This window comes from Mchenga conophoros, linkage group LG1, assembly GCF_057382185.1.
Source record: "Mchenga conophoros isolate Kocher_MC1m ecotype Shallow Benthic linkage group LG1, M_conophoros_male_GT1.1, whole genome shotgun sequence".
In the NCBI taxonomy this organism is placed as follows: Eukaryota; Metazoa; Chordata; class Actinopteri; order Cichliformes; family Cichlidae; genus Mchenga; species Mchenga conophoros.
In genome coordinates, this window is record NC_140526.1 from 26,495,444 (window position 1) to 26,519,255 (window position 23,812).

A 23,812-nucleotide genomic window follows, 5' to 3' on the forward strand; every position below is an offset into this window, starting at 1 on the left:
TTAAGCGCTTTAGTTCCTCAACTTACTGTCACAAAGAACAGTGAACTTATTCACGTAGCTGCAGGAATACTCAGCAACTATGGTGGTGACCTTGTGTTAAGCTTTTACAACAGGCAAGACAGACCTGAAAACAAAATACTACTGCGCACAAGGCTGAGTTAAAGATCAATTGAAAGTGGTGTTGACTGAAAATAAAAAAGTGAATGTTTACACAATGGTAAATATTAAAAAAGTACATTAAAAAAATCCCTTTGAATCTGAGCTTTTGTGGGCCCACACGAGTAGCACAACCTCATTATATAAGCAGGCTCTCCTTTTTTCTCGTCTCCTCATTGAACAAGATACAAAAGATGAGTTATGTTTTTGTCCATAAGGTGGTCGCTAGGTAGAAAAATAAAAATACATAAATGACACCTCTCATGCATAATTCTGACTAAACCTCCTTTGAAAAGTCTTTAAGAAAATGATGCTGACATAATGAGGCAGAAGTGCTGCTCTTTAATGTGCATAAATTAGTGCACCAGTCCACAGGTGTCCCATCTTTCCTCTTAAGGCTTTAAAAGATAGAATTTTAAAGAGCTCAGGATTATGATAATTACATGAAAGTGTTCTCTGTGTGTGTTTTCATTGAAATAAGACGCCGAGAAAGAATACAAAACAAGTTTACTTGACTAAAACATTCAAATATTACGTTTTATTACACCAAATATGCATTTTTTGGCTCTGATAAACTATTTAATTCTTAATACACTTGTGTTTAATAGCATCGTCAACGATAATAGGCACACTGTCTGAGGTCTTCCGGCAATAAATAAGGAAATATAAAGGAAAGGTCATTTTTGTGCTGTATATCTGCAGTTGGTGGGAAGTTGACAGATGTTTGTGTGTGTTGTACATTTGTGTGTACTCACCACAACCCCAAACTGCTCAGGCTCTGACAAATTAGAGTACTCATTTTTGTATGTGGCCAGCGCATTAAGCTGCTCCTGCTCCGGTAGGTGCTTTACAAGGTTCTACAAAGAAAAGGAAGAAAGGGAGTGAGAAGCGGGAAGGATATACAGAAATTTACAGACAGCTAACCTGCTGCTGTTCTGTTTGGCGTTGTCTCTGTTGGTGTGTTTCAGCCATGTGGTGAGCTTTGTTACTATGATAAAATATCTTATTACCAAGCAAAGACTATGTAGCTTTATACAGTAGATACAACTGAAATGAACCACACTGGTCCATTGAATTGTTGTTAAGATAGAAAAACAGAGATTGACACATACATGGAAGGACAGACAGATGGATTGGATGAACAGAGTAAGTCAGTGCCAAGTGTGAGGTATACAGATGGCATAAACACATTGAAGTTATAGCCAAAAAGCTGGTAAAGCACTTATAAACACAAACAAAACAAAACAAAACAAAAAAAAATTCAGCTAAACATCAGCAAAGTGCTTATTTATTTTTTACTGACATACTGCCTGTGCTCACCAACTGTTTCCACACCTGCTGTACTGCAGGCTTTACAGATGCCCAACGCTTTAGCCTTGGGCTACATGCTGTTTTAAGATAGACAACTAATCAAGACAATAGACAAAGAGTTGAACCTGACCAGCTGAGTAGGAGAAGGGCAAAACTAAAAATATACTTCCAGCCTCAAGGTGAAAAGTTGAGCATTGACTAGTTTCAATATTTTTTTCTCTTTTATCTCACAGCTAGCTAGGTCCAGAGTTGGGTGGAACGAGAAAGTCATCCACTAAAGTAACGGAGGCTCTATGGCTTCATTAAACAGCATACCTGGATCATAGGTTCAGAGAGTTGCTCTTCATCGACCTCCACTATCATGCGTCGAATTTCCTGATAAGGGATGCGGAAGGAGCCTAGGAAGATGGCTACAGGTGGGAGGGGGGGAGAGATGTGGCAAATGGAGAAAAGATTGACAGCTGAGCTGTAATGTTGAGATATGAGACAGTTGGTCATAAAAGAACAGAAAAAACAACCAAACACACACAAAAAAGAACAATGCGAAATAAAACAGTACACACAAATCTTATGAAACAGGTTAGTCTGACCCACTCAGCCAGCGATGTCTTCATTTTTTCTTTCTGTCTTTAAAAAAATGATTTTAATTTTAAATGTATTGGCTTAGCAACCATGATATTTTCAAGCAAGAGTTAGGACTAGCAAAGGTATGGTGCATGCCTCGTCAGGGCTAGTTATTAGTCTCACAAGCAGAAACACATTAAAAAAAATCATTTAAAATTATTGAGCATGTTTTAGGTTGAACACTTTGGAGTGTTCTGCATGTAAGTGTGTATGTGAAGTATGTTACAACATTACATTATGCATATACAGGAGAGCATGAACTTTTGAAAACGAGAATGTACCTTTTGTTTTGCACACTTTTTTGCTCTACTGGGTTAAATCATTTTTAAAGTTGTGGGGACAGAAATAATAACTTTTTATTTCAGGTTGAGCACCAACTTTGGCGTAACAATCAAGTTACAAAGACAAATGTTATGAACCAAGATATCCTCTCATATCACCATAGAATCCCAAAAACCTGAGCCCATCCATGAATTCATATCCCTCAGTGTGCTGTTTCTCAGACACCCTGTGCCTAGAGAGAGACCTCCCTACATGGTGTTGAAAACCACCTGGCAAGCCTGATGAAATGAAGATGGACAAAAAAAACCCAAAAAGTATACACACAGACTCACCAGGAAATCTTTTTATAGTGGTGTGTTTGCTTAGTACTTTGCAACTCTTGGAAAGACAAGTTGCCCAGGCATGTTCTATCCCTGGCATAAGTATCACATAAAGGGATAGCAGCCTCACCAAAGATCTCCTGTGTGGACAACCAACAGGATTGCTATGCTACAAAGACGTGCGTTCACTTGACTTTAAAGCTACAAAGAGACAGAAACACCTGCAGCTTGAAATCCAGAAGGCCCTGCAGGGCTTTAAAAGACAACAGTTTGAGAAAATGGCCTAAAAAAGTCAGCTTAAAAGACTAGTCATCTCTTATTCCTGTGAACAGGACCAGAAGGACTTCAACTCCCACATGGGACTTTACAGTCACAAGAGGCGCCTCTCGAGCACCACAGACGACAACCACGAGCACGTATCCAATTGTCCCACAGGACTTCAGGAGGCCAACTACTACACAGTACATAACTGAGAAGAATTAAAAAGAAACAGCATGTGCAAGGATTAAACTGAAGTTTAAACACACGTCCAATAAATGATGAATCTTTTTTTTTTTTTAAAACCTGTATATATTAGGTTGAGGTTTTACTGACAAACTAGCCCTTCTCTTCTTAAAGCATACGTAAAATGTGACACGACTGTGATATAAGCTCCCGGCTGTAACTGGTAATGAGAAAATTTTAGTACAATTCATTAGGCAGAATAAATTTGCACTGTATCTCAGTATCTTAACAGTGATGGCATCAATCAAGTAACAGAAATAAAACAGAAATAAAACCCCTTCTCAGTCCTTCTCAAACCTCAATCAAAGCTTTTAGACTCTTTACCTCCTATGGTGGACCACATAAACCACCAACTCCCCCTTCCCCTCCCCCTTGCTCTCTAATTTCTGCTGCATGATTTATCACTGTTACTGGGCTGATTAGACTCATTTTCTTTTAATACGTGAAACAAAGGTCACAGCTCCATGTGATATAAGCCAATGAGGTGCTAAGATCTGAGAGTGCTTAAGAGATCAGCTGGATCCTCATTAATGCCGGGTGTTTTTTAAACCGTCATTTTCAGACCAAGCATGCGTGTGTGAATGCATGAGAGAGATGAGGGAGGGAGGGAAGGAAGGAAGGAAGGAAGGAAGGAAGGAAGGAAGGAAGAAAGAAAGAGAGAGAAGTTATTTTTTCCTTCTTTCCTTAATGGATCTTTAACGTTGTTAATTAGGTCCGTGTGAAGAGATGAGTCATATGTGGCAAAGGCCAGGTTCACATGAACTGTCTGTGTGTATTAATTGCCATAGCAACATGCTAAGGTGTAAAGCATACCAAATTTCTCTATAAATGTATATAAATCTGCCTTTTTTTTTAGGAGTAGATAGAAAGGAAACAAATACTTACACAGATTCTGTGCAATCTTTGGATCGAGCACCTTCAGCTCTTTAATTCTCTTCTTTATGGATTTCTTATCCTCTGTATCCTCCTCTTCTTTTTTAGCTGATAAAGACAGAAATATTAAACTGCAGCCACCACACATAAGCAGAATTTAGACAAATGAAGCATGAATGAAACACACACACTTGGAAACAGCACAATTATAACATTTAGATATCAGTACAACATAAAGAAGAGAACAACAGCAAAAAGATTAACTAGGTGGTGGAGAAAGTTCAGATGCATTATATTTATTTATTTGCTGAGTTGAAATATTCCATTAAGTGTAAATATGTCAAATTTTTAACATGTCAGCTATTTCTAACAGGCTCACAAAATATTTCCGCAAGCCTTTGTTGTATATATTTACATATTTTTGCAAGCGAAGAATGACTCAATGATATGATGCCATGTGAGTAGAGAAGCATGGAGAAAGGGATTATGGGGAAGTTCTCTCATCACACCACTGAGAGATTAAGGTACGGGGCCCGTAAGCACAGAGTTGCACATTCGGCAGAGATGTTATAGGTGAAGGTAAATCTGCTTTAGGGTCACGTGGAGGCAGGTAGGTGGGATTGTGACAGAGCTGTTGGTAGATAGGAAAGCCAATGAGACGACACAGAGATGTATGCTTCCACATCTGTTCACACACATACACCCACATCTCTCTCACACTCACATTCACACACACTCTTGAGCCACGATCACAAAGAGGAGTTCATGGTTGGTTTTAATTATTTAAGAGACCAGATTAAGAGAACAAAATGTGCATCCCAGGAGTTTTCGGGGTAATTGTCTGGTGCTGTAATTATCGTGTATGTGGTGAGAGGGTAGGAGAGGGGAGGAAAGTAGAGGAGAAGAGGAGAGGAAAGCAGAGGAGAGGAGGGGAACAGATCAGAGGAGCACACGGGTTAATCCACAGGAAAAGGTATTTCTGCTGTTCCACATGGACTCAGTCTTCTTTCAGGGATTCTGTATCTAATTAAAAAGTGAAGAGGTATGCTGTGAACCCCCGCATGAAGAGACTGGTATGATGTCCACAAACATGAACACCTACAGTATGGCGCACCACACACAAATACACAAACACGGCCACACACTGAGCAATCCTTGGACTTACGTGGTTCCTCTGCCAGTACACTCTCCTCACAGTCTTCGATGTGAGAGAGAGAGAGAGAGCAAAACGCAAAAGAGACACAAGGGAGGGGAGGGGAGGGGTGGGGTGGGGCAGTGAAAAATGTGTACCATGGATAGAGGAGAGAGATGAAAATACATTTTTATAAGAATGCTTCCTGTCCACTGCAGCGTGAAACACAAAGAGAAAGGAAACCACAAATACGCTCTAAAATCTGACTTGGAAGAGTGGGTTTAACAGACAAATATTCACTAGATCAAATGAAAAATGATGTATGCTTTACTTTCACAGCTTCCCAACTTCTTTTCCCCAAATCAGGTAGTCTTTAACCACAACTGCTAACATCACATTTGTGTTTCTAGCCTCATCAATAATGGTAGTATAACACCTTTTGGATAGTTGAATGGACAAACGAGCAATGTGAATGTGTGTGTTTGTGCAGCTTTTGTGTGACATTTAGAAACTCTGTATTATAGTATGCATGTCCTTTTTGTTATTGATATTGCAGCTCTAAACATGGCTGAAATGTTTCCAAAGAAGACAAGCAAATTTGTATGAAGATGGGAATAAATTTCCACTTTTTTCTGCATTCAACATTTTACAGAAGCTAAATGGATCTGTGCATTTATCTCCCATTAGAATAATAATTCATGTTAACTCAACAGTTTACTTACAACAAAGTTTTAAAGCACACATACAGTCAGAAAGAACACACACACCCTATGCCATTTCAATGGTTTGACATATCAGGACATAACAAAAAAATGGTAGGTAACAACATCACATGACATATGTCAGTGTGTCATTATTCACTGAGGAAAAACTAATTCAAAATGCACCCCATGATTCAGTAGCTTTTAGAACCACCTTTAGTGGCAATAACTTGAAGCAATTGATTTCTGTATGATTTCATTAGTCTGTCACAACCTTGTGGAGGAATTTTAGCTCACTCTTCTTTATAATGTTTATAATGCTTCAGTTCATTCATTTATGCACAGCTCTCTGAAGGTCCCGCCACAGTATTTCATTCAGGCTGAGGTCTACACTTTGACTGGGCCATTACAGCACTTTGATTTCACTCTTTTTCAGCAGCAAATCTTTTTGTAGGAGTTTTGCTGCTGCGTTTGGTATCATTGTGCTGTTGCATGACCCAGTTTCAGCCAAGCTTTAGTTGTCCGACAGACTGGCTCACATTTTACTCGAGAATACTTTGATATACAGAGGAGTTCAGGGTTGTATCAATGACTGCAAGGTGCCCAGGTTCTACGGCTGAAAAACAAGCCCAAATCATCAGCCCTTCACCACTGTGCTTGACAGCTGGTGTGAGGTTTCGGTGCTGATGCGTTTGCTTTTTGCCAAATATGATATGTATTATAGCCAAACGTCTCCACTTTGGTCTCATCTGTTCAAATGACATTGTTCCAGAAGTCTTGTGGTTTGTTTAGATCCAACTTTGTAAACTTAAGCCATGCTGCTATGTTCTATTTAGAGAGAAAAGGCTAGCTCATCTGACCTTGTAGTGGATTTGCTGGGAAGTCCATCTCTGGCAAGATTGCCATCTGTCCTGAATGTTCTCCACATGCAAATGATATTTCTCTACAGCATGCTGAATTTCAAATGATTTGGAAATTAACTTATAACCCTTCCCAGATTGTTGGGGAGCATCAGTTGCTTCACTAATACCATTAGTGACAACTTTGCTCTTTGGCATCGAGTAAACACAAACCTGAATGCTCCAGACCAGCCAACTGTCAAAACCTCTGTTTTTATAGAGACATTCACACTTACTCAATTAATCAAGTGCATTTGATTAGCAGCACCTGGCTGCTGATTACCTTTTTAAGGGTAAGTAAGGGTTTTGTCTTAATTCTTCTTAAATAAATAATGACAAAATGTACAGCGTCATGTTTTGTAATTCACCAGATAATTTTTTTTAATCCTGAATATTGAGATGTACTAAGAGGAAAGCCCTAACTCGCCTCTAGCTTACTACATTAAGATGTTGTATTGATCTATTCGTCATGCAGTTCGACAAAATCGTATTTATTACGAAGTACACAGAGACTCTCAAACACATAACAACAGAGTATCAACAACCTCGTTTCAGCACACAAACACACTTGGCTATGTCACAATCTATGAAGCGTCCTCACATAAGGGCTAGAGACATCTCTATTGTATAAGAGATAGTGAGATAGAAAGATAGAAATTACATTACTCCAACGTACGCACGCACACAGTACACGCACGCACGCACACACGCACGCACACAGCTACCTCAGGTGTTATCGGTTAAATCAGCTAATTGGATTGCCCCCTTCCAGCATCACCCTCTTATCCTCTTTGGCCTTAAAACAGCTCTTCTTCAGGGAAGCCTGCTCATTATACATCAGCCAATTAAAATATCCTGCAGGAGGGTCAGAGGTCAGTGGTTAATCAATCAGAGGGAGTGGCAACAGTTGTAGTTATCAGATTACGCTATCACCCAGGAAGTAGGAAAGATAAGGATGCACTTGTGAGAGCAAACCAGTGGGGAGTCTGCATCCCATTACACATCTAGCGAAAGCAGAACAGGAGCACAGCGTAGGTATGATGCGACTAGAGTAGATATTTTAAGACCTAATGACGAGTGGATTAATAAGTGTAAAAAGATGACACATCACAGGAATAAAAAGCTGCACCTGTTCAGAGAGGGAGAGAGATGGAATCAGAGCATGACAGGAAGAGGCAAGTTACAAACCCAGCCATCGACTAAAACCACTGTTAAGATCAGGAGCTGAGATCAGATAACGCAGAAAACGGAAAGCAGGAGTCAATCACAAGACAGCAGAGAGCAGTGCATTAGGAACAGACACCAGCAATGAGAAAATGGCTCTGCTCTGCCACAGCAAACGTCACATAGTGTGAGAAGTCTCTTCATGAAGGCTTGTGATAAATGTCAATGTGATGGCGGGACGGTGGACAAAGGAGGAGGACAGATAAGTATGAAAAACAAAACAAAGATGAATGGCCGTCTCAATTTCTTTGCCTCCAGTGTAGGATCCTTAGGGGAAAAGGGATTCTGAATTATTCCAAAAGTGACAATGAACCTGAACCTGAATTTGTGTTTTTGTAAAAACAAAAAACAAAAAAAACCCATAAATGGGTACACAATAAAAAGTTGTGTTATTCTCTGAAGAAAAGCACAGTAATGTTCAGTTGCAGGGTCAGATGAGGATCCAAAGCCAGAATTCTGAAAGAGTTTTGCTCTGCTCACCTTGCTTGTAATAATTCTACTGAGTACTTCTTATCCAATCTCTGGCACAGTTTAAAGGCACTTGATAAAAAAATATGACAATGTGTGACACTGCACACACATGCACACCCACGTGCACCCCTGCGTGCACGCACACACACACATCCCCAACCACAGCAGTGCTTCCCACAAGGCAGTACCAGTGAATTGTGCCATCAAAGCACTAAAGGGAGTGGTGGAAGAAATAAAACTGCTGTGAAAGAGCATGACTGACATGACAGGCAGGCCTCAGAGACAAGCAAGTAACACCTTATATCCCCCACCCCACCTCTCTCTCAGACACACACACACAGCCTACTTTCTTCCCTTGCCCCAGCCTTTTACACTCGGATCACCACTTTATTTTATCAGGTTGGATTTCTAATCAGAGAAAGAAAAAAAAAAAACACCTTACTGGAAAACATGCGAGTGCACGTCATTTCATCTTGTGTTTGTCTATGTCGCTTCCTATGTGCCTTTATTATTTATGGAATGATATAGTGGCACAATCGCCTCCTCCGAGGAAGCAGATAAGCGCACAGCGAGGGGAAAGTTGAGAGGGCCACAGACTTGAAAGGCTAATTAAATCAGTGTGTTGTTTCCAATAGCCAATCAAGGCAGTCATGCAGGTAAAGTTTAAATCACTGCTATTAAAGGGGTTTCTGTGGCAGGGATAATTCAAGGGGCCTTGAAATTCAATGTGCAGACACCACACACACACAGACACACAAAACTGCCTGAAGCAAAATCCACTGTGAGACATCTGATGCACAGGAGGGGGGCTGTCTGCAGCAAGTGAACAAATCCACCATTCCGACACATCTGTCAACTCTACAGTCAACAGAAGGAAAGGAGAACAGTCAAACCAGCTGCACAGTTTGACTGTTGACTCACTATATGCTTCGGATCCAGATATGTCCTGAACTTCAGTCAGCCTGACAGAGAGCACGAGAGACATAAGACACATGTCCAGTAGTTACTTGGACTATGCATACCCTGCCCTCACCTTTCCCTCTCCGCCTCATCGATGCATACACTCCTCCATCCTGAACAGCAAAGCGATGACAGCTCGACTAGTCTGTTTGCACATGGACTAACCTCCCCACCAGAGTTTTGTGAGCGCCAGTGAGTGTGAGACAGAGAGGGAGATCAGAGTAATGAAGTGAGGGGCTCTATTTTGAGTGAGCTAATCAAAGCGAACCATCCAGGGCCACCTCTCTCTGTGATCCAGACTAGATGACCCAGGGCCATAATTAGTCTGAGACTTTCATTCTGATAGCAGCAAATTAACAGACTTCATTAGGCTGTTCTCTCCTCCTCTATCCCTGCTATACCAAGATCACTTCAAGTGTCCCTGTATGAGCACCAGCATCTACAACATACTGGCCAATTGCTCTTCACAAAGAAAGGAACACACCCCGCAGAGAGAACGTGCAAGTATACACATTTGGAAATCAAAAGTTACTGACAATACATGAAAAGGTTTATAATTGATTAGAAGCCTCTGTTAATCAGTGTGTACCGGCCTGTGGGGATGAATGTAACAGGATGGTCTATTTCTCAGTGGAGTAGTGCCCTCTAAAGGCCTCATGAAGACCTACCAGTGCCCTCTTAATACATCTGTGTGTTCGTGTGCATACACAAGCGCACACACACACACACACACACACACACACACAAATGAGTATTTTCTGACTGCTCTGTCATATCAGGTATGAAGCATTATTATCTCCATTTCATTTCACTGTCACAGCCTCAGTATGATCTGCACAGTTGTTAAGCCCACCCTAACATTTCCCAAGTCATTCAATGGATTGATGACGGCCTAAATCATTCACCTCTGAAGTCATTTGCAATTTTTTCCGTTTTTCTCCCTATGCTGTTGCAAACACGTCTGCGCCCACTACCTTCCCTACTTCCAGCGCTGTATCCTTCCCCTCCCTCCTCCATACACAAACCTACACGTGTGGATGAAAAATCGCAGCAGAAAAATAAAGTCGCGAAAGCAAATATGTTTTTAACGAGCCGGCCCATTACTTTGATGATATGAGAACATAAAAACACAAATTGGGACTAAATTGAAGTGCTGATGCTTGAGAAACAGAGACAGGAAAAAAACCACAACTCAACAACAACAATGGAGGAGGAAAAGAACAGAAAATAGAAAAAGATTAAGCACACACACACACATAAAAAAAAAAAATGCAAAGGGTGGGGGTACGTGTTTGTAAAAACGTGACATTTTCAAACATTTCAGGACACTGTCACAGGTCCAGGTAATTGGTGTGTGGCTCCAGCACACACTGTAGCACATTAGACATTTCGTAATCTGACCAGAATATGGCTGCGTGGCGGGTTCAAAATATATATGAAAATAACAGGCTGGATGTAAAATAAGGGTGTGAGAGGGTGGGTGGGAGACAGCCATGTGTACGGTGTGTGATCGGACGTTCCCTTTCAACAATAATGAAAAGAGCCTTTAATGATTATGCATTTGATGAGATCTCTCATACTGGCACAAATTTTCTACAGCCACACGGAAAGTCATTATAGAGCTAATGGTATTCTTCAAAATGTCAAAGCAAAACCATAAAGAGAGCGAGAGAGAAGGAGAAAAGAAGCACAATCGAGACAGAGACACACAGGAGAGAAAGTCCATTTGATGAGAACAGGTATATATCAGCAGCAATGCTGACTGCTAGGCAGCTAGACATGGACATGCTGCTGATATCCTCATATAGTCAGTGCGGTTCAAAACAAGCTATATTTAAAACATTTGATGTGATTTTAGAAGCTAATTCCTGCCCTCAGTGAACAAAGCTGCACTCCGTGCACCTCTGGAGGTAACACAGATTTTTATTTTTATCCAGCTAAGTGAGATTAATATGGTAATTAGGCAACTTAAGAATACATAAGCATAAATGAGAATATAATGCTAAGTTCTCAAAAAAATATTTAGGCATATGATTTTCAACAGGACAGCCTACTGTAATGCTTTTATCCCCACCTTCTCTAGTCCTCAATCGTCTCCTAATTCTGTGATGGTGTCCACCAACCTCCTCAGCTTCTTTTCTTTTCTTGTAATTCAAAAGCCTTTCAAGTTCTCCACGCAGCAGACCACAAAAGCTCTCGCTTTTGTTTTAGGAAATACACCCACCTTGCATTTGAGAAACCCATTAACCATCATATACATATGTTAAATGGCTCCAATTTACAGATACTCTGAGGGTTAATGCAGTGAAGGCTGACAGGGGAGAGGCATGGATATGAATGAACACAGCTGTTTAATGTGTCACATCAGCCTGAGTATGACAAGTGATGAAAAGCTGTTAGCGCTGACCGGTCTTTACCACCATATGAGAGCCTTTTCTTTACTGTATGTGCTGCTTAACCGCCAAACCAAGCATACGAGTTAATTCCCTCCTACATACCAGCCCAATTTCTGCTCCCCAAATATACTTGTGCAGAATGACAGGACCAATGCAAATACACTTCCTTACCAGACCATTATATTCATATGGAAATTAGCTGTCTAATTATCTGTTATAGCATGCCAGCAGTAGGAAAAGAGACCGTCTTTCCTCAACTTTCTCTTTAACAGGCTACATTGATCTAGTGAGCCTGACACTGACTCAAACCAAAGCCTTTACACTGCAGTAAATAACATTTTAAAAAAGGATAGGCGTGAAGCATCTTGTCCAAGCATAACCATGCTATGACTTCAAATTATTTATTCACTAAGTAGTCGTGCATCATCACGCTAAAACATATCCCAAGCTGCATATGTTTACAAGCTTAATCTATGATTCCTATTAATTATCTGCTTTGCCAGACATTCACTATTCATATTGTACAGTATTCTTAAAAAAAGGAGGGAAACAACCAAAAACTTAGGAAGGCAACAACAAATACAGCATCACCACTGGTAATCAGATTAAACCAAATTAAATACTATGTTTGCACTGATCAAATTAACACAACATCTCCACGCAAGCATTATATGGATTTATTGAATAACTTTTTCGGTATATTTAAGACAATCATAGAACCACTTTTCAAAGCTAACGTGTAAATTACCATACAGTCTATGTGCTGTGACGGTTTTGAATTATTCCTTAAGTATATCTCTTCCAAAGGTATAGTAGTACACAGCATGCTGCTAATACCGCAGCATGTTATCTGTGGTGTTGTTTTCTCCCAACTCTTCTGTAATAACTACATTTTAAAGTTTAAGCATTTTGTTGCATAACACAGAACAGCCCACGGCCATTTTGAACCTTTTTTTACCAGCCGATGTGAGCTGAATCCTGTATTGGTCAGGCTCCAATAGTAAATAAAATAATAATAATAAAAAAAAGCTATTAACTTCCTTATGTTTCTCAATTTTTAGCAGTTTCTTTCCCCAACACCCTTTCCATTTCTCTTTCTTTTTGTCTACCGTCTTGCAGCGTTTCAGTAGAGGTAGGTTATTAGTGGATGCTTGTATTCCAGGAAGAAATGGCAAACTGATTTTGTGATCTTTGAGGGTTTCGTCTAATTGGATGTTATTTATTAGTTGAAAAGAAGGCTCAGGAAAGGGCAGCTCTCTTCATGTTGTTGCTCATTTTTGTTCCAAGCACTATAGCGACGAAAACTGTCTCTCTGCCCTCTCCTTGATAAAAAGAAATAGAAAGAAAACATGCTGCAGACGTCAATTAAGATGTTACTCTTTAGAACACGAACTGCAACTATGTATATTCATATAACATGCCAGTCTGACAAGTTCACATATGGGGAAAAAAGAAAAAGAAATTGTTCCCCCCCCCCCATATGTGAACATGGTAACAATTAAAATTTTATCTTCAAAATCTCAAAGGGAATTCTAAAATTCTGAATCAAGATGTAATTATAGAATATACTAGAATTAGAATGACACATATGTGGACGATTACAAAGTTAGTCCTTTATACCATTACAGTGACTTTTAAATCAAACAATCAAGTGTTCAAAGTGCAGACTGTGATTGCCTCTACCGGGCCTTAAATGCAGCCACCTCCAGGTGCTGCTTGTTTGTGGGTCTCTGTCTTCAATTTTGTCTTCACTAACTGAAAAGCATGCTCTGCTGAGTTGAGATCAGGTGACTGACTCAGGCAATGAGGATCTTTCTCATTTCTTTGCCTTGAGAAACTCTTGGGTTGTTTTTGCATTAGCCTTTAGCTCATTATCCTTTGCAATGTGAAGCACTGTCCAATCAGTTTTGGAGCATGTGCAGCAATCCAAGCATTAGTACAGCCCCGTAGTGCACTTCAGAACTTATCTTGTTATTTCTATCAGCAATCATATCATCAATAAACACTAGTGGTCCGGCTTCCACCATGTTTTTGTTTTTTTTTAAAGATGTTTCTGGCGACGTCTGATCTGGCGTTCTTGTTCCTGAGTATAGCCCATGGTTTGACAAACTCACCATTTCTATTCATGACCACTCCTAAACATTTTCCTTTTTCATTTTGTTTTTTCAGCTATGCGATGGCCTCCTTCACTTGCACCAGCATCTCTTTAATGAACAACTAACAAGTGCAACTTAACACTCCAGAACTTTTATCTGTTTAATTTGTCGTTTATCACCAAGGGAATAGACCTCACCTGACCATGAAACTGTTTATAAATCAGTTGTACAATTACATTTGAGCACACTCAAACACTCAAAAGTGTTTAGAATTCCTTAACTCCTTCAATTAAAGCACAAAGTCTGCATTTCAGCTTTAATTACATCATGGCTGTGTGGGGGGAAAAGAAAAAAAAAAACACCAATAAAAAAAACACTGGTGCTGAACAGTGGCAAATTACAAAAAAATGCCCAACAAATGTCCAACAAATTATGGACCTAACAATATGGCTGATCCAACCATGTAGGCTTAGCTTTTATTATTAATATATTCCTTTATTGAAATAAAATATATTAGTGTTTCCTAAGCCTGGCTTAGTTTATGATGTAAAAAAACCAGCACCACTAATTTAGTCATTCCCAGTTTACTTCTCAAAGAAATAATCGTTCATTTTATGAAAACAAACATTTAACCAAATCCAACTGAATACCAAAAAGGCAGGTCTCTACAGGTTTGTTTTAACTAGTGCCCATTATGTTTAAAAAATTACCATCACTGCTGGCTGATCCAGAAGCTACAACAACAAACAGATGAGACATGAGTAGTGCAGTAAAAAGAGGACATGTTCCTCATAGTACTTAATTCCCCACCTGCCAGCGACTGGAATATGTTCTGTGATTTTCACCTTGTCTTCTCACTAACACCCAAAGGAAAGCCATGTTATACATGTTTTATCTCTATCTATTGACACTGATACTCTCAAAGAGCTTCTCCAGAGGCTATCCGTGAAATCACAGAAATTGCCAACACTTTTGAGAGCTGTCAGCTCGTTCTCTGCTTGCCCACTCAGTACATTTGCTTGTTTGTTTCTCCGCTTTTTCTTCTTGTCTGTCCAAGTAAGTAAAAGGCACAGTACAAAGAAGCCTTTTTTACTCTGAGTTCATCAAATGTTAAAAACATAAATAAATAAATCTTAGTCCTTTGATATTACAACTATTTATGTCAATACAACCACCCCAAAGGGGAATGCACTGCGCAAGCATTCGATATATCAAAAATTGGAGGGAGATTTGAAGTTATAGTGTTTGCTTATAAAACTAAATCATCTACTTTTCTAAACTATTTCTCTCTTTACTGCTGATGGCAAGTTAAAACTAAATTCACTGTAAAATTAAAAGACTCCATTTAGACTGACGCAATTTCTAAAATTACACAAGTTCCTTGGATAATAATTCACCGATCAATCACAGAGTTATAACACTGGCTGGAGGTCTACACTCTTGAAGGATGATGTTACAACTTAACTTTACAAGGTCGCATAATAAATCCAAGTCTGTGGTTGCTTTGGCAACACATGTAACACGGTCCACAGACAGAGTTTTATAGGCGTTAGAAGAGGCTCTTCATGTTAAACCAACAGGCTAACAAGTATTTTGAGCAACACGAAATACTTCAGATTAGCTACTACCTACCTGCAAAGACTTATCTTTAACACTGGTGAGTACGAAGAGTAAAAATACGAACAAACTACAGTCTTCAAATCTGCATCATAATAATGATTAACTGCTTTTACTTTTAGTAAAATGTACAAGACAATCCCAACTTCAAATGTTTGTCAGATTTAACTAGATATAAAACCTTTTAAATTTCAATAGCTTTTATAAAAAAAAGTAAATAATAAAAAAAATTAAATAGAAAAAATGTAGGGGAGAAATACTGCTCAGAAAGGTCAGGTCAACATCATGCACCTTTATACAATTATACAGGTGCAAGTAGTAATGGGGGTTGTGCTTCTTTAACAGATCAATTGAAATCCCTCAGTGCATGACTAACATGCAGGTTACAATTTCACAAACTCCCACAGTAACATATCTGAAATTAGTTTGGGACCAACTAAAACTGATGCTGCAAGATAAGAAAAGCAAGTAATAATTAAAAAAAATAAATTAAAAAAAATAAAAAAAAATCTACTAACCTTTTGTTTCTGTTGTAGAGCAAACATCAAGGCAGATCATGCAGCCAAGCAGAAGTTGCAAAAGAAAACAAGAGAAAAAAAGAAAAGAGAAAGTAAAGAAGCAGAGACAAAGCAAACAGAAAAAAAGAAGAAGACAGTGTTATTTGAAGTAAGCATTACTTTAGACTTTTTGATGTCAGTAAAGAAATAACAAAGCACTACACTGAATGAAAAGTGATGCTGGAGACTATAGAAAGAGTTCATGTACTATATGCACTGCCAAGAAATATGTATAATTGTTATGACAGTTTAGGTTCAATTTTGATTTCTTTCCAATAAAATCAAACAAAAAGCAGATGCATCACACAATTTTGAGATCTCTCTGCTCATTGAAATAGACGTAATGTTCTAACATTCAACACTTATTTGAAGCAACAATGACACCGATGGCTGATGATGACTGTGTCATAATCACATCAGACATTACATGTCAGAGGCTTGTTTCTCTCATTTGAATAGATCACATTACACAGACTGATTGCTCTCATCACATGCATCGGCATATTGTTTGCCAGATTTTAAACCTGCATAACTGTTTTGGCCACATTCACAGCAGCGACTGGAGCTAAAGTGCAAATTTCACATCTAATGTCTAGATAAGAATCTGAAATGTTCCAGTTAAACATTCTGCAATGTATTTTCCGTTGTGCTTGTGTTTGCACAAAAAAATGTAAAACAATATTCTCATCTACTTCCAATCTTTTGACATGGATGTGCAATTTTGTCACATTATTCCGCCCAAGTTCACAGGGATTTTTCAGCAAAAACAGTTCCACAAAACAAAAACAAAAACTGTGGTTACATATGTGTGCAGTTATGAAAATAAATGCACTATTTTCCAGTTGTTTTGATGTTATTCATTGCACAGGTCACCACACAATCTGTGACAATGACTTATAACAGAGCTAAAGCCTACACCACTTGTAATTCTCTGACTTTTGGAGTTTGTTGGTGAAGCTTAAGACCTCCATTCTTCCCTTATGGCTTCTTACTTCAGGAACTGATACAGTAACCACAAAGGCAGCAATTATGGCCCTCAGTTGTCAAGGGAGCAGATTAAACCTTTGAGTTCAGAAGCTGACATTGTAACAACAATAACTTTGTTTAATTTACTATTTGTGATTATTCAACATAAGATAAGTCTCAGTTATAGATATAATAATTAACTTTGGCTAACACCATAATAAATAGCAAATGCAATTAAAAATCAAACAGGAAATAAAGGAAGAGAGAGATATAATAAAGGTCATCACTGGGACTCAAATTGTGGATGCTGCTGTTCATGGTTACTATCTTAACCTCACAAATGAGAGGATAAATTTGAGTGAACTACAGAGTTAAGAGTCATGGCTGTTGTACACCTGATTTGATTTTGTTTTAAATACATTTTAAAAGCTAGACCTAAACCATAGTAAAGGTAACTCATATTTTCAGCTTGCAAATACAGTCTGTGATGATTAAGGTGACTGTGTATCATTTATCATGGTTGAGTTATTCTTACCCGTTAAAATCATGACAACATTCATTAAGTCTTTGGGGCTCTCAAATGACAAGACAGCTGACCTACAGTGGCTTGCAAAAGTATTCGGCCCCCTTGAACTTTTCCACATGCTGACAGATTACAGCCACAAACATGAATCAATTTTATTGGAATTCCACATGAAAGACCAATACAAAGTGGTGTACACGTGAGAAGTGGAACGAAAATCATACATGATTCCAAACATTTTTTACAAATAAATAACTGAAGAGTGGGGTGTGCGTAATTATTCAGCCCCCTGAGTCAATACTTTGTAGAACCACCTTTTGCTGCAAGCTCTGAAAACTGCTATTCACAAACGCTGTCCATCTAATCTGACTGAGCTGGAGCTGTTTTGCAAAGAAGAATGGGCAAGGATTTCAGTCTCTAGATGTGCAAAGCTGGTAGAGACATACCCTAAAAGACTAGCAGCTATAATTGCAGCAAAAGGTGGTTCTGCAAAGTATTGACTCAGGGGGCTGAATAATTACGCACACCCCACTCTTCAGTTATTTATTTGTAAAAAATGTTTGGAATCATGTATGATTTTCATTCCACTTCTCACGTGTACACCACTTTGTATTGGTCTTTCACCTGGAATTCCAATAAAATTGATTCATGTTTGTGGCTGTAATGTGACAAAATGTGGAAAAGTTCAAGGGGGCCGAATACTTTTGCAAGCCACTGTATGTAAGCACACAGATTCAGGTGCTTGTCTTACACTGTAAAAGTAGACGAGGAATATTAACAATAACAAACAAGAATCATTTTTTAATGTGTTTATTAAAGACTTGTTCCAGACATTGCTGTAATTTGCCCAAGACTGATAAGAAAATGTAGCAAACAACAACAACAGTTTTACACTAAACAGTTATTTATGTTAAAGTTTACAATTCCTATTATCTATGTTTATGGGAAAATTGTCCCTCAGATAATGGGAGATTTAATCTATATGAAATAAACTAATATAACCTTTTAGCTATATGCAATGGGAAAATGATAACATCTTAGGAAGAATGTGGGGAGAAATGGGAGTCCGTGCCTGGAGTTGTAATGGCATGAACTGACCAGGGACTAACAGGAATAGCAGATAAAACATTGGGAAGATTAAGTGAAGCAAAAAAAAAAAAAAAGAAAGAAACCCCCAGCCATGGTTCTGCATGTGTGCACAGACAGGGGCGGGCTTGGACGAGGTTAATTATTTAATAGCCAGTAAATGTTATCGTAAACATATATATTAGGGATAATTGAGTAACCATAAGCAGCGTTAAATCTTATTAAAGTCAACATCTATTGCCTTGGTAAGTAGCTTTAAAAGATTGTCTCAAAGGTCCTCAGACAATTACTGTATGGGTGGCTTTATTAGACCTACTGCTTCTCTACTGGGAACTGTCACTCTTCAAAGAAATGCAATTTTGCAAACTGCTTGCTCCTAAGTGGTTCACCTTAAAAGGTTAGCATGAGAAATGGTGAGATTTTTGACATTCAATGCAATGCACAGAGCTACACTCAGCACCACCCATTTTTGATGCTTTGAAAAGTTGATCTTAAGTTGGGGAGTTTTTGCTGTTTTTTTTTTTATTTATTTTTTTATTGGGAACGCAAGCAGTGGGGGAATGGTCTAAAGGGAGCTTACAAGAAAAGCTGTCTACTTGCATGCACTACCACTGGCTGAACTGCAGTGGTGCTGTAAGAGAAAGAAAGTGGGGGAGAAGTAGAAATTATAATTAATTAATTATAAGTATAGCCGAGCTGAAGTTGACTTCCCTGTCCAAAGTAATGTTTACAGTTTACAAATTAGGTTTTGTTTAGACAGTTATGTTAAAACACGACAATAACTTTTTATACTTGTGTTTGAGGTTTGAATTGCTGCAGTGTTAAACCTCATCCTACCAAATAGGGTCTGCACAGACCCCAGAGATATAAGTTGTCGTCATATCTGACAGGATATTTAATGCAGGTAGGGTAGTTAATGATTGTTTGCCATGGATCCTGGACTGAAGTATCAGAGTAGCAACAGGAATAAGGTTAATCTGTCATTTTAAAGGACAAAGACCTAGGGCTGGGCGATATATCGAGTTTTTTAAAAAAAATATCGATATATTTTCATACGAGATATAAGATGTGACAATATCGTTTATATCGATATAGTCTATGTTACGTTATAATTATACTTGTGGAGCCGCAGGTTTGCCTCTCTTTCGTCCACTTTTGTCTCTACGCAACGTTACTCGGCCTCGCCTCTCCTTCACTGAACACAACTCCGCCTCCCCCATAACTTCACCTGCAGGCAATGACAAGATGAAAGCGGAAAATCTCCGTTAGCGAGTTACCATGCGTGGGGCTGGACAGCGTCAACGTGTTAGCGAGCTAACCGTGCTAACGACATGCAGCCCGTAGGGCTGCACGGCCTAAAATCCTTTCATTTTCTCAAAAATCGACAGTGCGCAATATGTATGAATTCTGGTTGTGCTTACTGATGTAAATGATGTAAATAAAAGTGCCCGTGTGACATCTGGGACACAGTGTGACTAAGAACTCTCTTTTTGTTCTTAACTTATGGCTTTTTTAAAAAAAAAAAAAAAAAAAAAAAAAAAAAAAAATCGAGATATATATCTTATATCGCCATCCAGCTAAAAAAATATCGAGATATGAATTTTGGGTCATATCGCCCAGCCCTATAATGACCCCATATCTACATTCATCATCTGGACTGGGAACATCCCAAACTGGAAGCTATCATCATTGGAGACCTCGTCCATGCTGGGTCTACCTGAGACCTCTGGGTCATGTCCCACACATAAAATGGAGAACCAGTTCTGCTACACTTCAAGCCCCAGCGCAAAAAGCAATGACCATCCTGGGAGTGAGGAACCTGCGGAGGTGACTGTCCAACTCTTGGCTGAAAAATCTGCTTGCCCAAGGTGTTGGAAGGTAGGAGCTGCTAGCTCCTCCGGTCACATAACACCATTCCATGAGTACAGCATGTGGCAAACTGCATCTACTGTAGAGCTACATTTCGTGTGCATTTAGCTGTAGTTGCTTTCAGTCATTTTCTGTCGCTATGCAATGATAGTAAGAGCTTGGTTCACATTGCCAAGAATAATTCTCAGTGGGTGCTGGTCTCCACCAAAGCTTTGTCAAATATTCTGTTCATAATATTTATAGAATTTATATGTGCAGCCAAGATGTGGAGGAAGTCTCTGATTTTTGCAGATTATGTGGTTCTGTTGGCTTCATTGAGCGCTGACCTCCAGCTTGCACTGGTGCAGTTTGCAGCTGATTAAGACGCTTCAGGAATGAGAATTAGAATCTCCAAGTCTGAGGCCATGAGTCTCAGCTGGAAAAGGATGGTGCACAGACTCCAAGGCAAGGATAAGCTGCTGCCCCAAGTGTTTTAGTATCTCAGGATCTTGTTCATAAGTGAGGGGAGAGTGTCACAGGAGACTGACAGACTGGTGCAGCATCTACTATAATGCAGACACTACACCAGTCTGTTGTAGTGAAATAAAACCTAAGTATAAAAGGGAAGCTGTCTAACTACAGATCAATTTATTTTCCTACCCTCACGTGACAACCCAAATAATGTTAAATTAAAATTAAATTACCAAAAACTACCATAAAGGATTTTAAATAAGCTTTTAAGCAATAAGAAAAATATTTTTTGTTTCATGAATAATTAATGTAATCCAATCATTTTCTTTAATAATGAGACAAAAAAAATTCATCTTTGGCATTAGATTAAATTTAGTAGAATGGTACTGAAATCCTAAACCACTTTTTTTTTTATTTTATATATATATATATATATATATATATATATATATATATAAACAGGACTTGTACATAGTACATGTTGTAGATATGTCTCTACTAAAAACAATCCAATTCTCGAAGAAAAGTGAACATAACATTCACAAACATTCATTCCACCTCATTTCATTTCTGTATTTTATGTATATAAGTTTAGATGAGTTATTTATAGTTGGTTTACTCAGCTTTGTGTATGTATGTGTATGCATGTGTAATGTATATATAGACGTGTGTGTGTGTGTGTGTGTGTGTGTGTGTGTGTGTGTTTTACATTGCTGTGCTTGAGAGCCACCATCTACCGGAACCAAATCAAACCAAATCCTTGCATGTGTCTACACATATACTTGGCCAATAAACACGATTCTGATTCTGATAAAGTACTGTATTTTTCGGACTATAAGGCACACTTGAATCCCTTTAATTTTTTCAAAAATCGACAGTGCGCCTTATAATCCGGTGCGCCTTATGTATGAATTCTGGTTGTGCTTACTGACCTCAAACCAATTGTACGTGATACACGACGCTCAAAAATCTGTCAAAAAATGTTTTAGCACAACTTTGGTAAGCTACAAAGCCACACCACTTTGATGGATTGTCGGAGCATTACAGCTACGGCTTTAACGGAGTTAGAAGTTAGCAGGAAGTTAGCTTGCTAGTTTCCACCCCAACATGATATATCATGTTCTGTCTGAGAGATTTCTGAAAATTTTTGTAGGGTTACTGAAGTTGGGCTAGCTGGTATATAATGATATGCTGTGTGACCGCTAGCGACACAGCTAAGTTAGTATAACATAAACACAATCATACTGGAGCATGAATGCTAACTTTTTTTCCACTCTATAGAAGTTAACGTGAGGGTTCCCAATGGTTAAGAACAAACGCAATCGCATGGCAGGATGCTGTAAACGGACCAAACTTCAGACAGGAGAACAACTGAGATAATCCATCCACAATACAAGGTTAGTCATTAATATACTGCAACAACATGGGAATAGAGCAGCTGCGAGAGAATTCAACATTAATGAATCAAAGGTACAGAAGTGGAGGAAGCAAGAAGAATGAGTTGAGTAAAGTTTGACTTATCTGACTGTTTTGTTTCACTTAATGCTCCTTATAATCCAGTGCGCCTTACGATCCGAAAAATAGGTTCAATGATACGGTGCTGCCACAAATTCAACTTTGTTATATTATACACAAAATTACCAACACATTTAAAAGTATACTAAAATGCCCAATTAAAAACTGTTTTGAATTGTAGTTTGAAACCAACACGTAGGTATTTTCTCATGTTAATTATGTCCAGTTTTACTTAGCCCCCTCTGTAATTAAATCCTAGAAGGTGATAATGATTTTACTAGTGACAGCTCTGGGCTTGTCTGAATAGTTTGGTTCTCCTCAGTTTGCATTTGTCAAAATTACATATATGGCTCTAACTGGAAAACAGCCTCTAAAAAAGCAAAAGCAAAAATAACCACTTGGTTGACAAAACATGAAATTTAAGGACTAATGTAGAGGAAAGTCTTCCAACCGGCAATTACAATTTCCCTCCCTCTTTTGCAAGTTAGTGCAAATGTCCACTGCTATAGTATCATAAAACTTTACGGATTAAAAAATATATATAAAAATACCTCAAGCTCAACAGGATTATTTTTCTGATGTTCTGAAGAGCACTTTACAGGCAAAAAATCAATGTATCTGCACTATTCTTTGCAAGTCCACTAATAAAGAGTTATTTTGGCTGAGTCAATAAACAGAAAACAGATCTTGACAAGCTAAGTCACTAGTGACACTATAATCAAATAAAGTTTAACAATCCAAATAGAAAACTATAGCTAGGATGAATGTAATGTTAATGTTATGAAAGTCAAAATATGAACTAAGACAATGAAAAAAAAAAAACCTTCTACCTTGGGGGAAGACCTAGACGAATAGAGCCTTCAAAATGCTTTCAAGATAGATCAACATCCACAAGAAAGCACAAGAGTTATTAATGTATTACATTCTTAGAACCCATCTACCATGCACACCAGGCTGTCTCCTGTGCTTAATTCTGCTTTATGATTACTGCATTACACTACAGGCATAACCTTACAAACATTAAAGTAACATGTTGCCTCAGTTGTGTTCCTCGCTGGAATTTTTTCATTAATTTTTATTGATTAAGTCAGCATATTTGCATAATTTATCTACGAAAATAAAGAGCATATATGCATTTGTCTGTTTCTTGCTTTTTATACCAACTGTTCATAAACACAGAGAGCACACAAAAAGCAGTCGCAAATAGTTATATTTTCTTTAAGCACCGGTTCGAGCACTGTTTAAGCACCGGCACAGTTTCAAAAGTACCGGTTTGGTAC

The 23,812-nt window shown here is 38.6% G+C and overlaps 1 protein-coding gene across 6 annotated transcripts in view; it reads right to left on the minus strand.

Moving 5' to 3' along the window:
- Window positions 1–23,812, minus strand: part of LOC146583472 (protein diaphanous homolog 3-like) — a 170,647-nt gene that overhangs the window by 102,710 nt on the left and 44,125 nt on the right. For 5 of the 6 annotated variants that reach the window (XM_085272127.1, XM_085272117.1, XM_085272135.1 and 2 more), the window contains 3 exons: window positions 4,083–4,178; window positions 1,783–1,877; window positions 912–1,013 (listed from right to left, as the gene is read on the minus strand). In XM_085272127.1, coding sequence (XP_085128253.1) covers window positions 912–1,013; window positions 1,783–1,877; window positions 4,083–4,178 — 293 coding nt within the window. Of the gene's footprint in view, window positions 1–911; window positions 1,014–1,782; window positions 1,878–4,082; window positions 4,179–5,235; window positions 5,269–16,084; window positions 16,094–23,812 lie in introns of all 6 variants that reach the window. The other variant, XM_085272160.1, reaches the window with a different exon arrangement.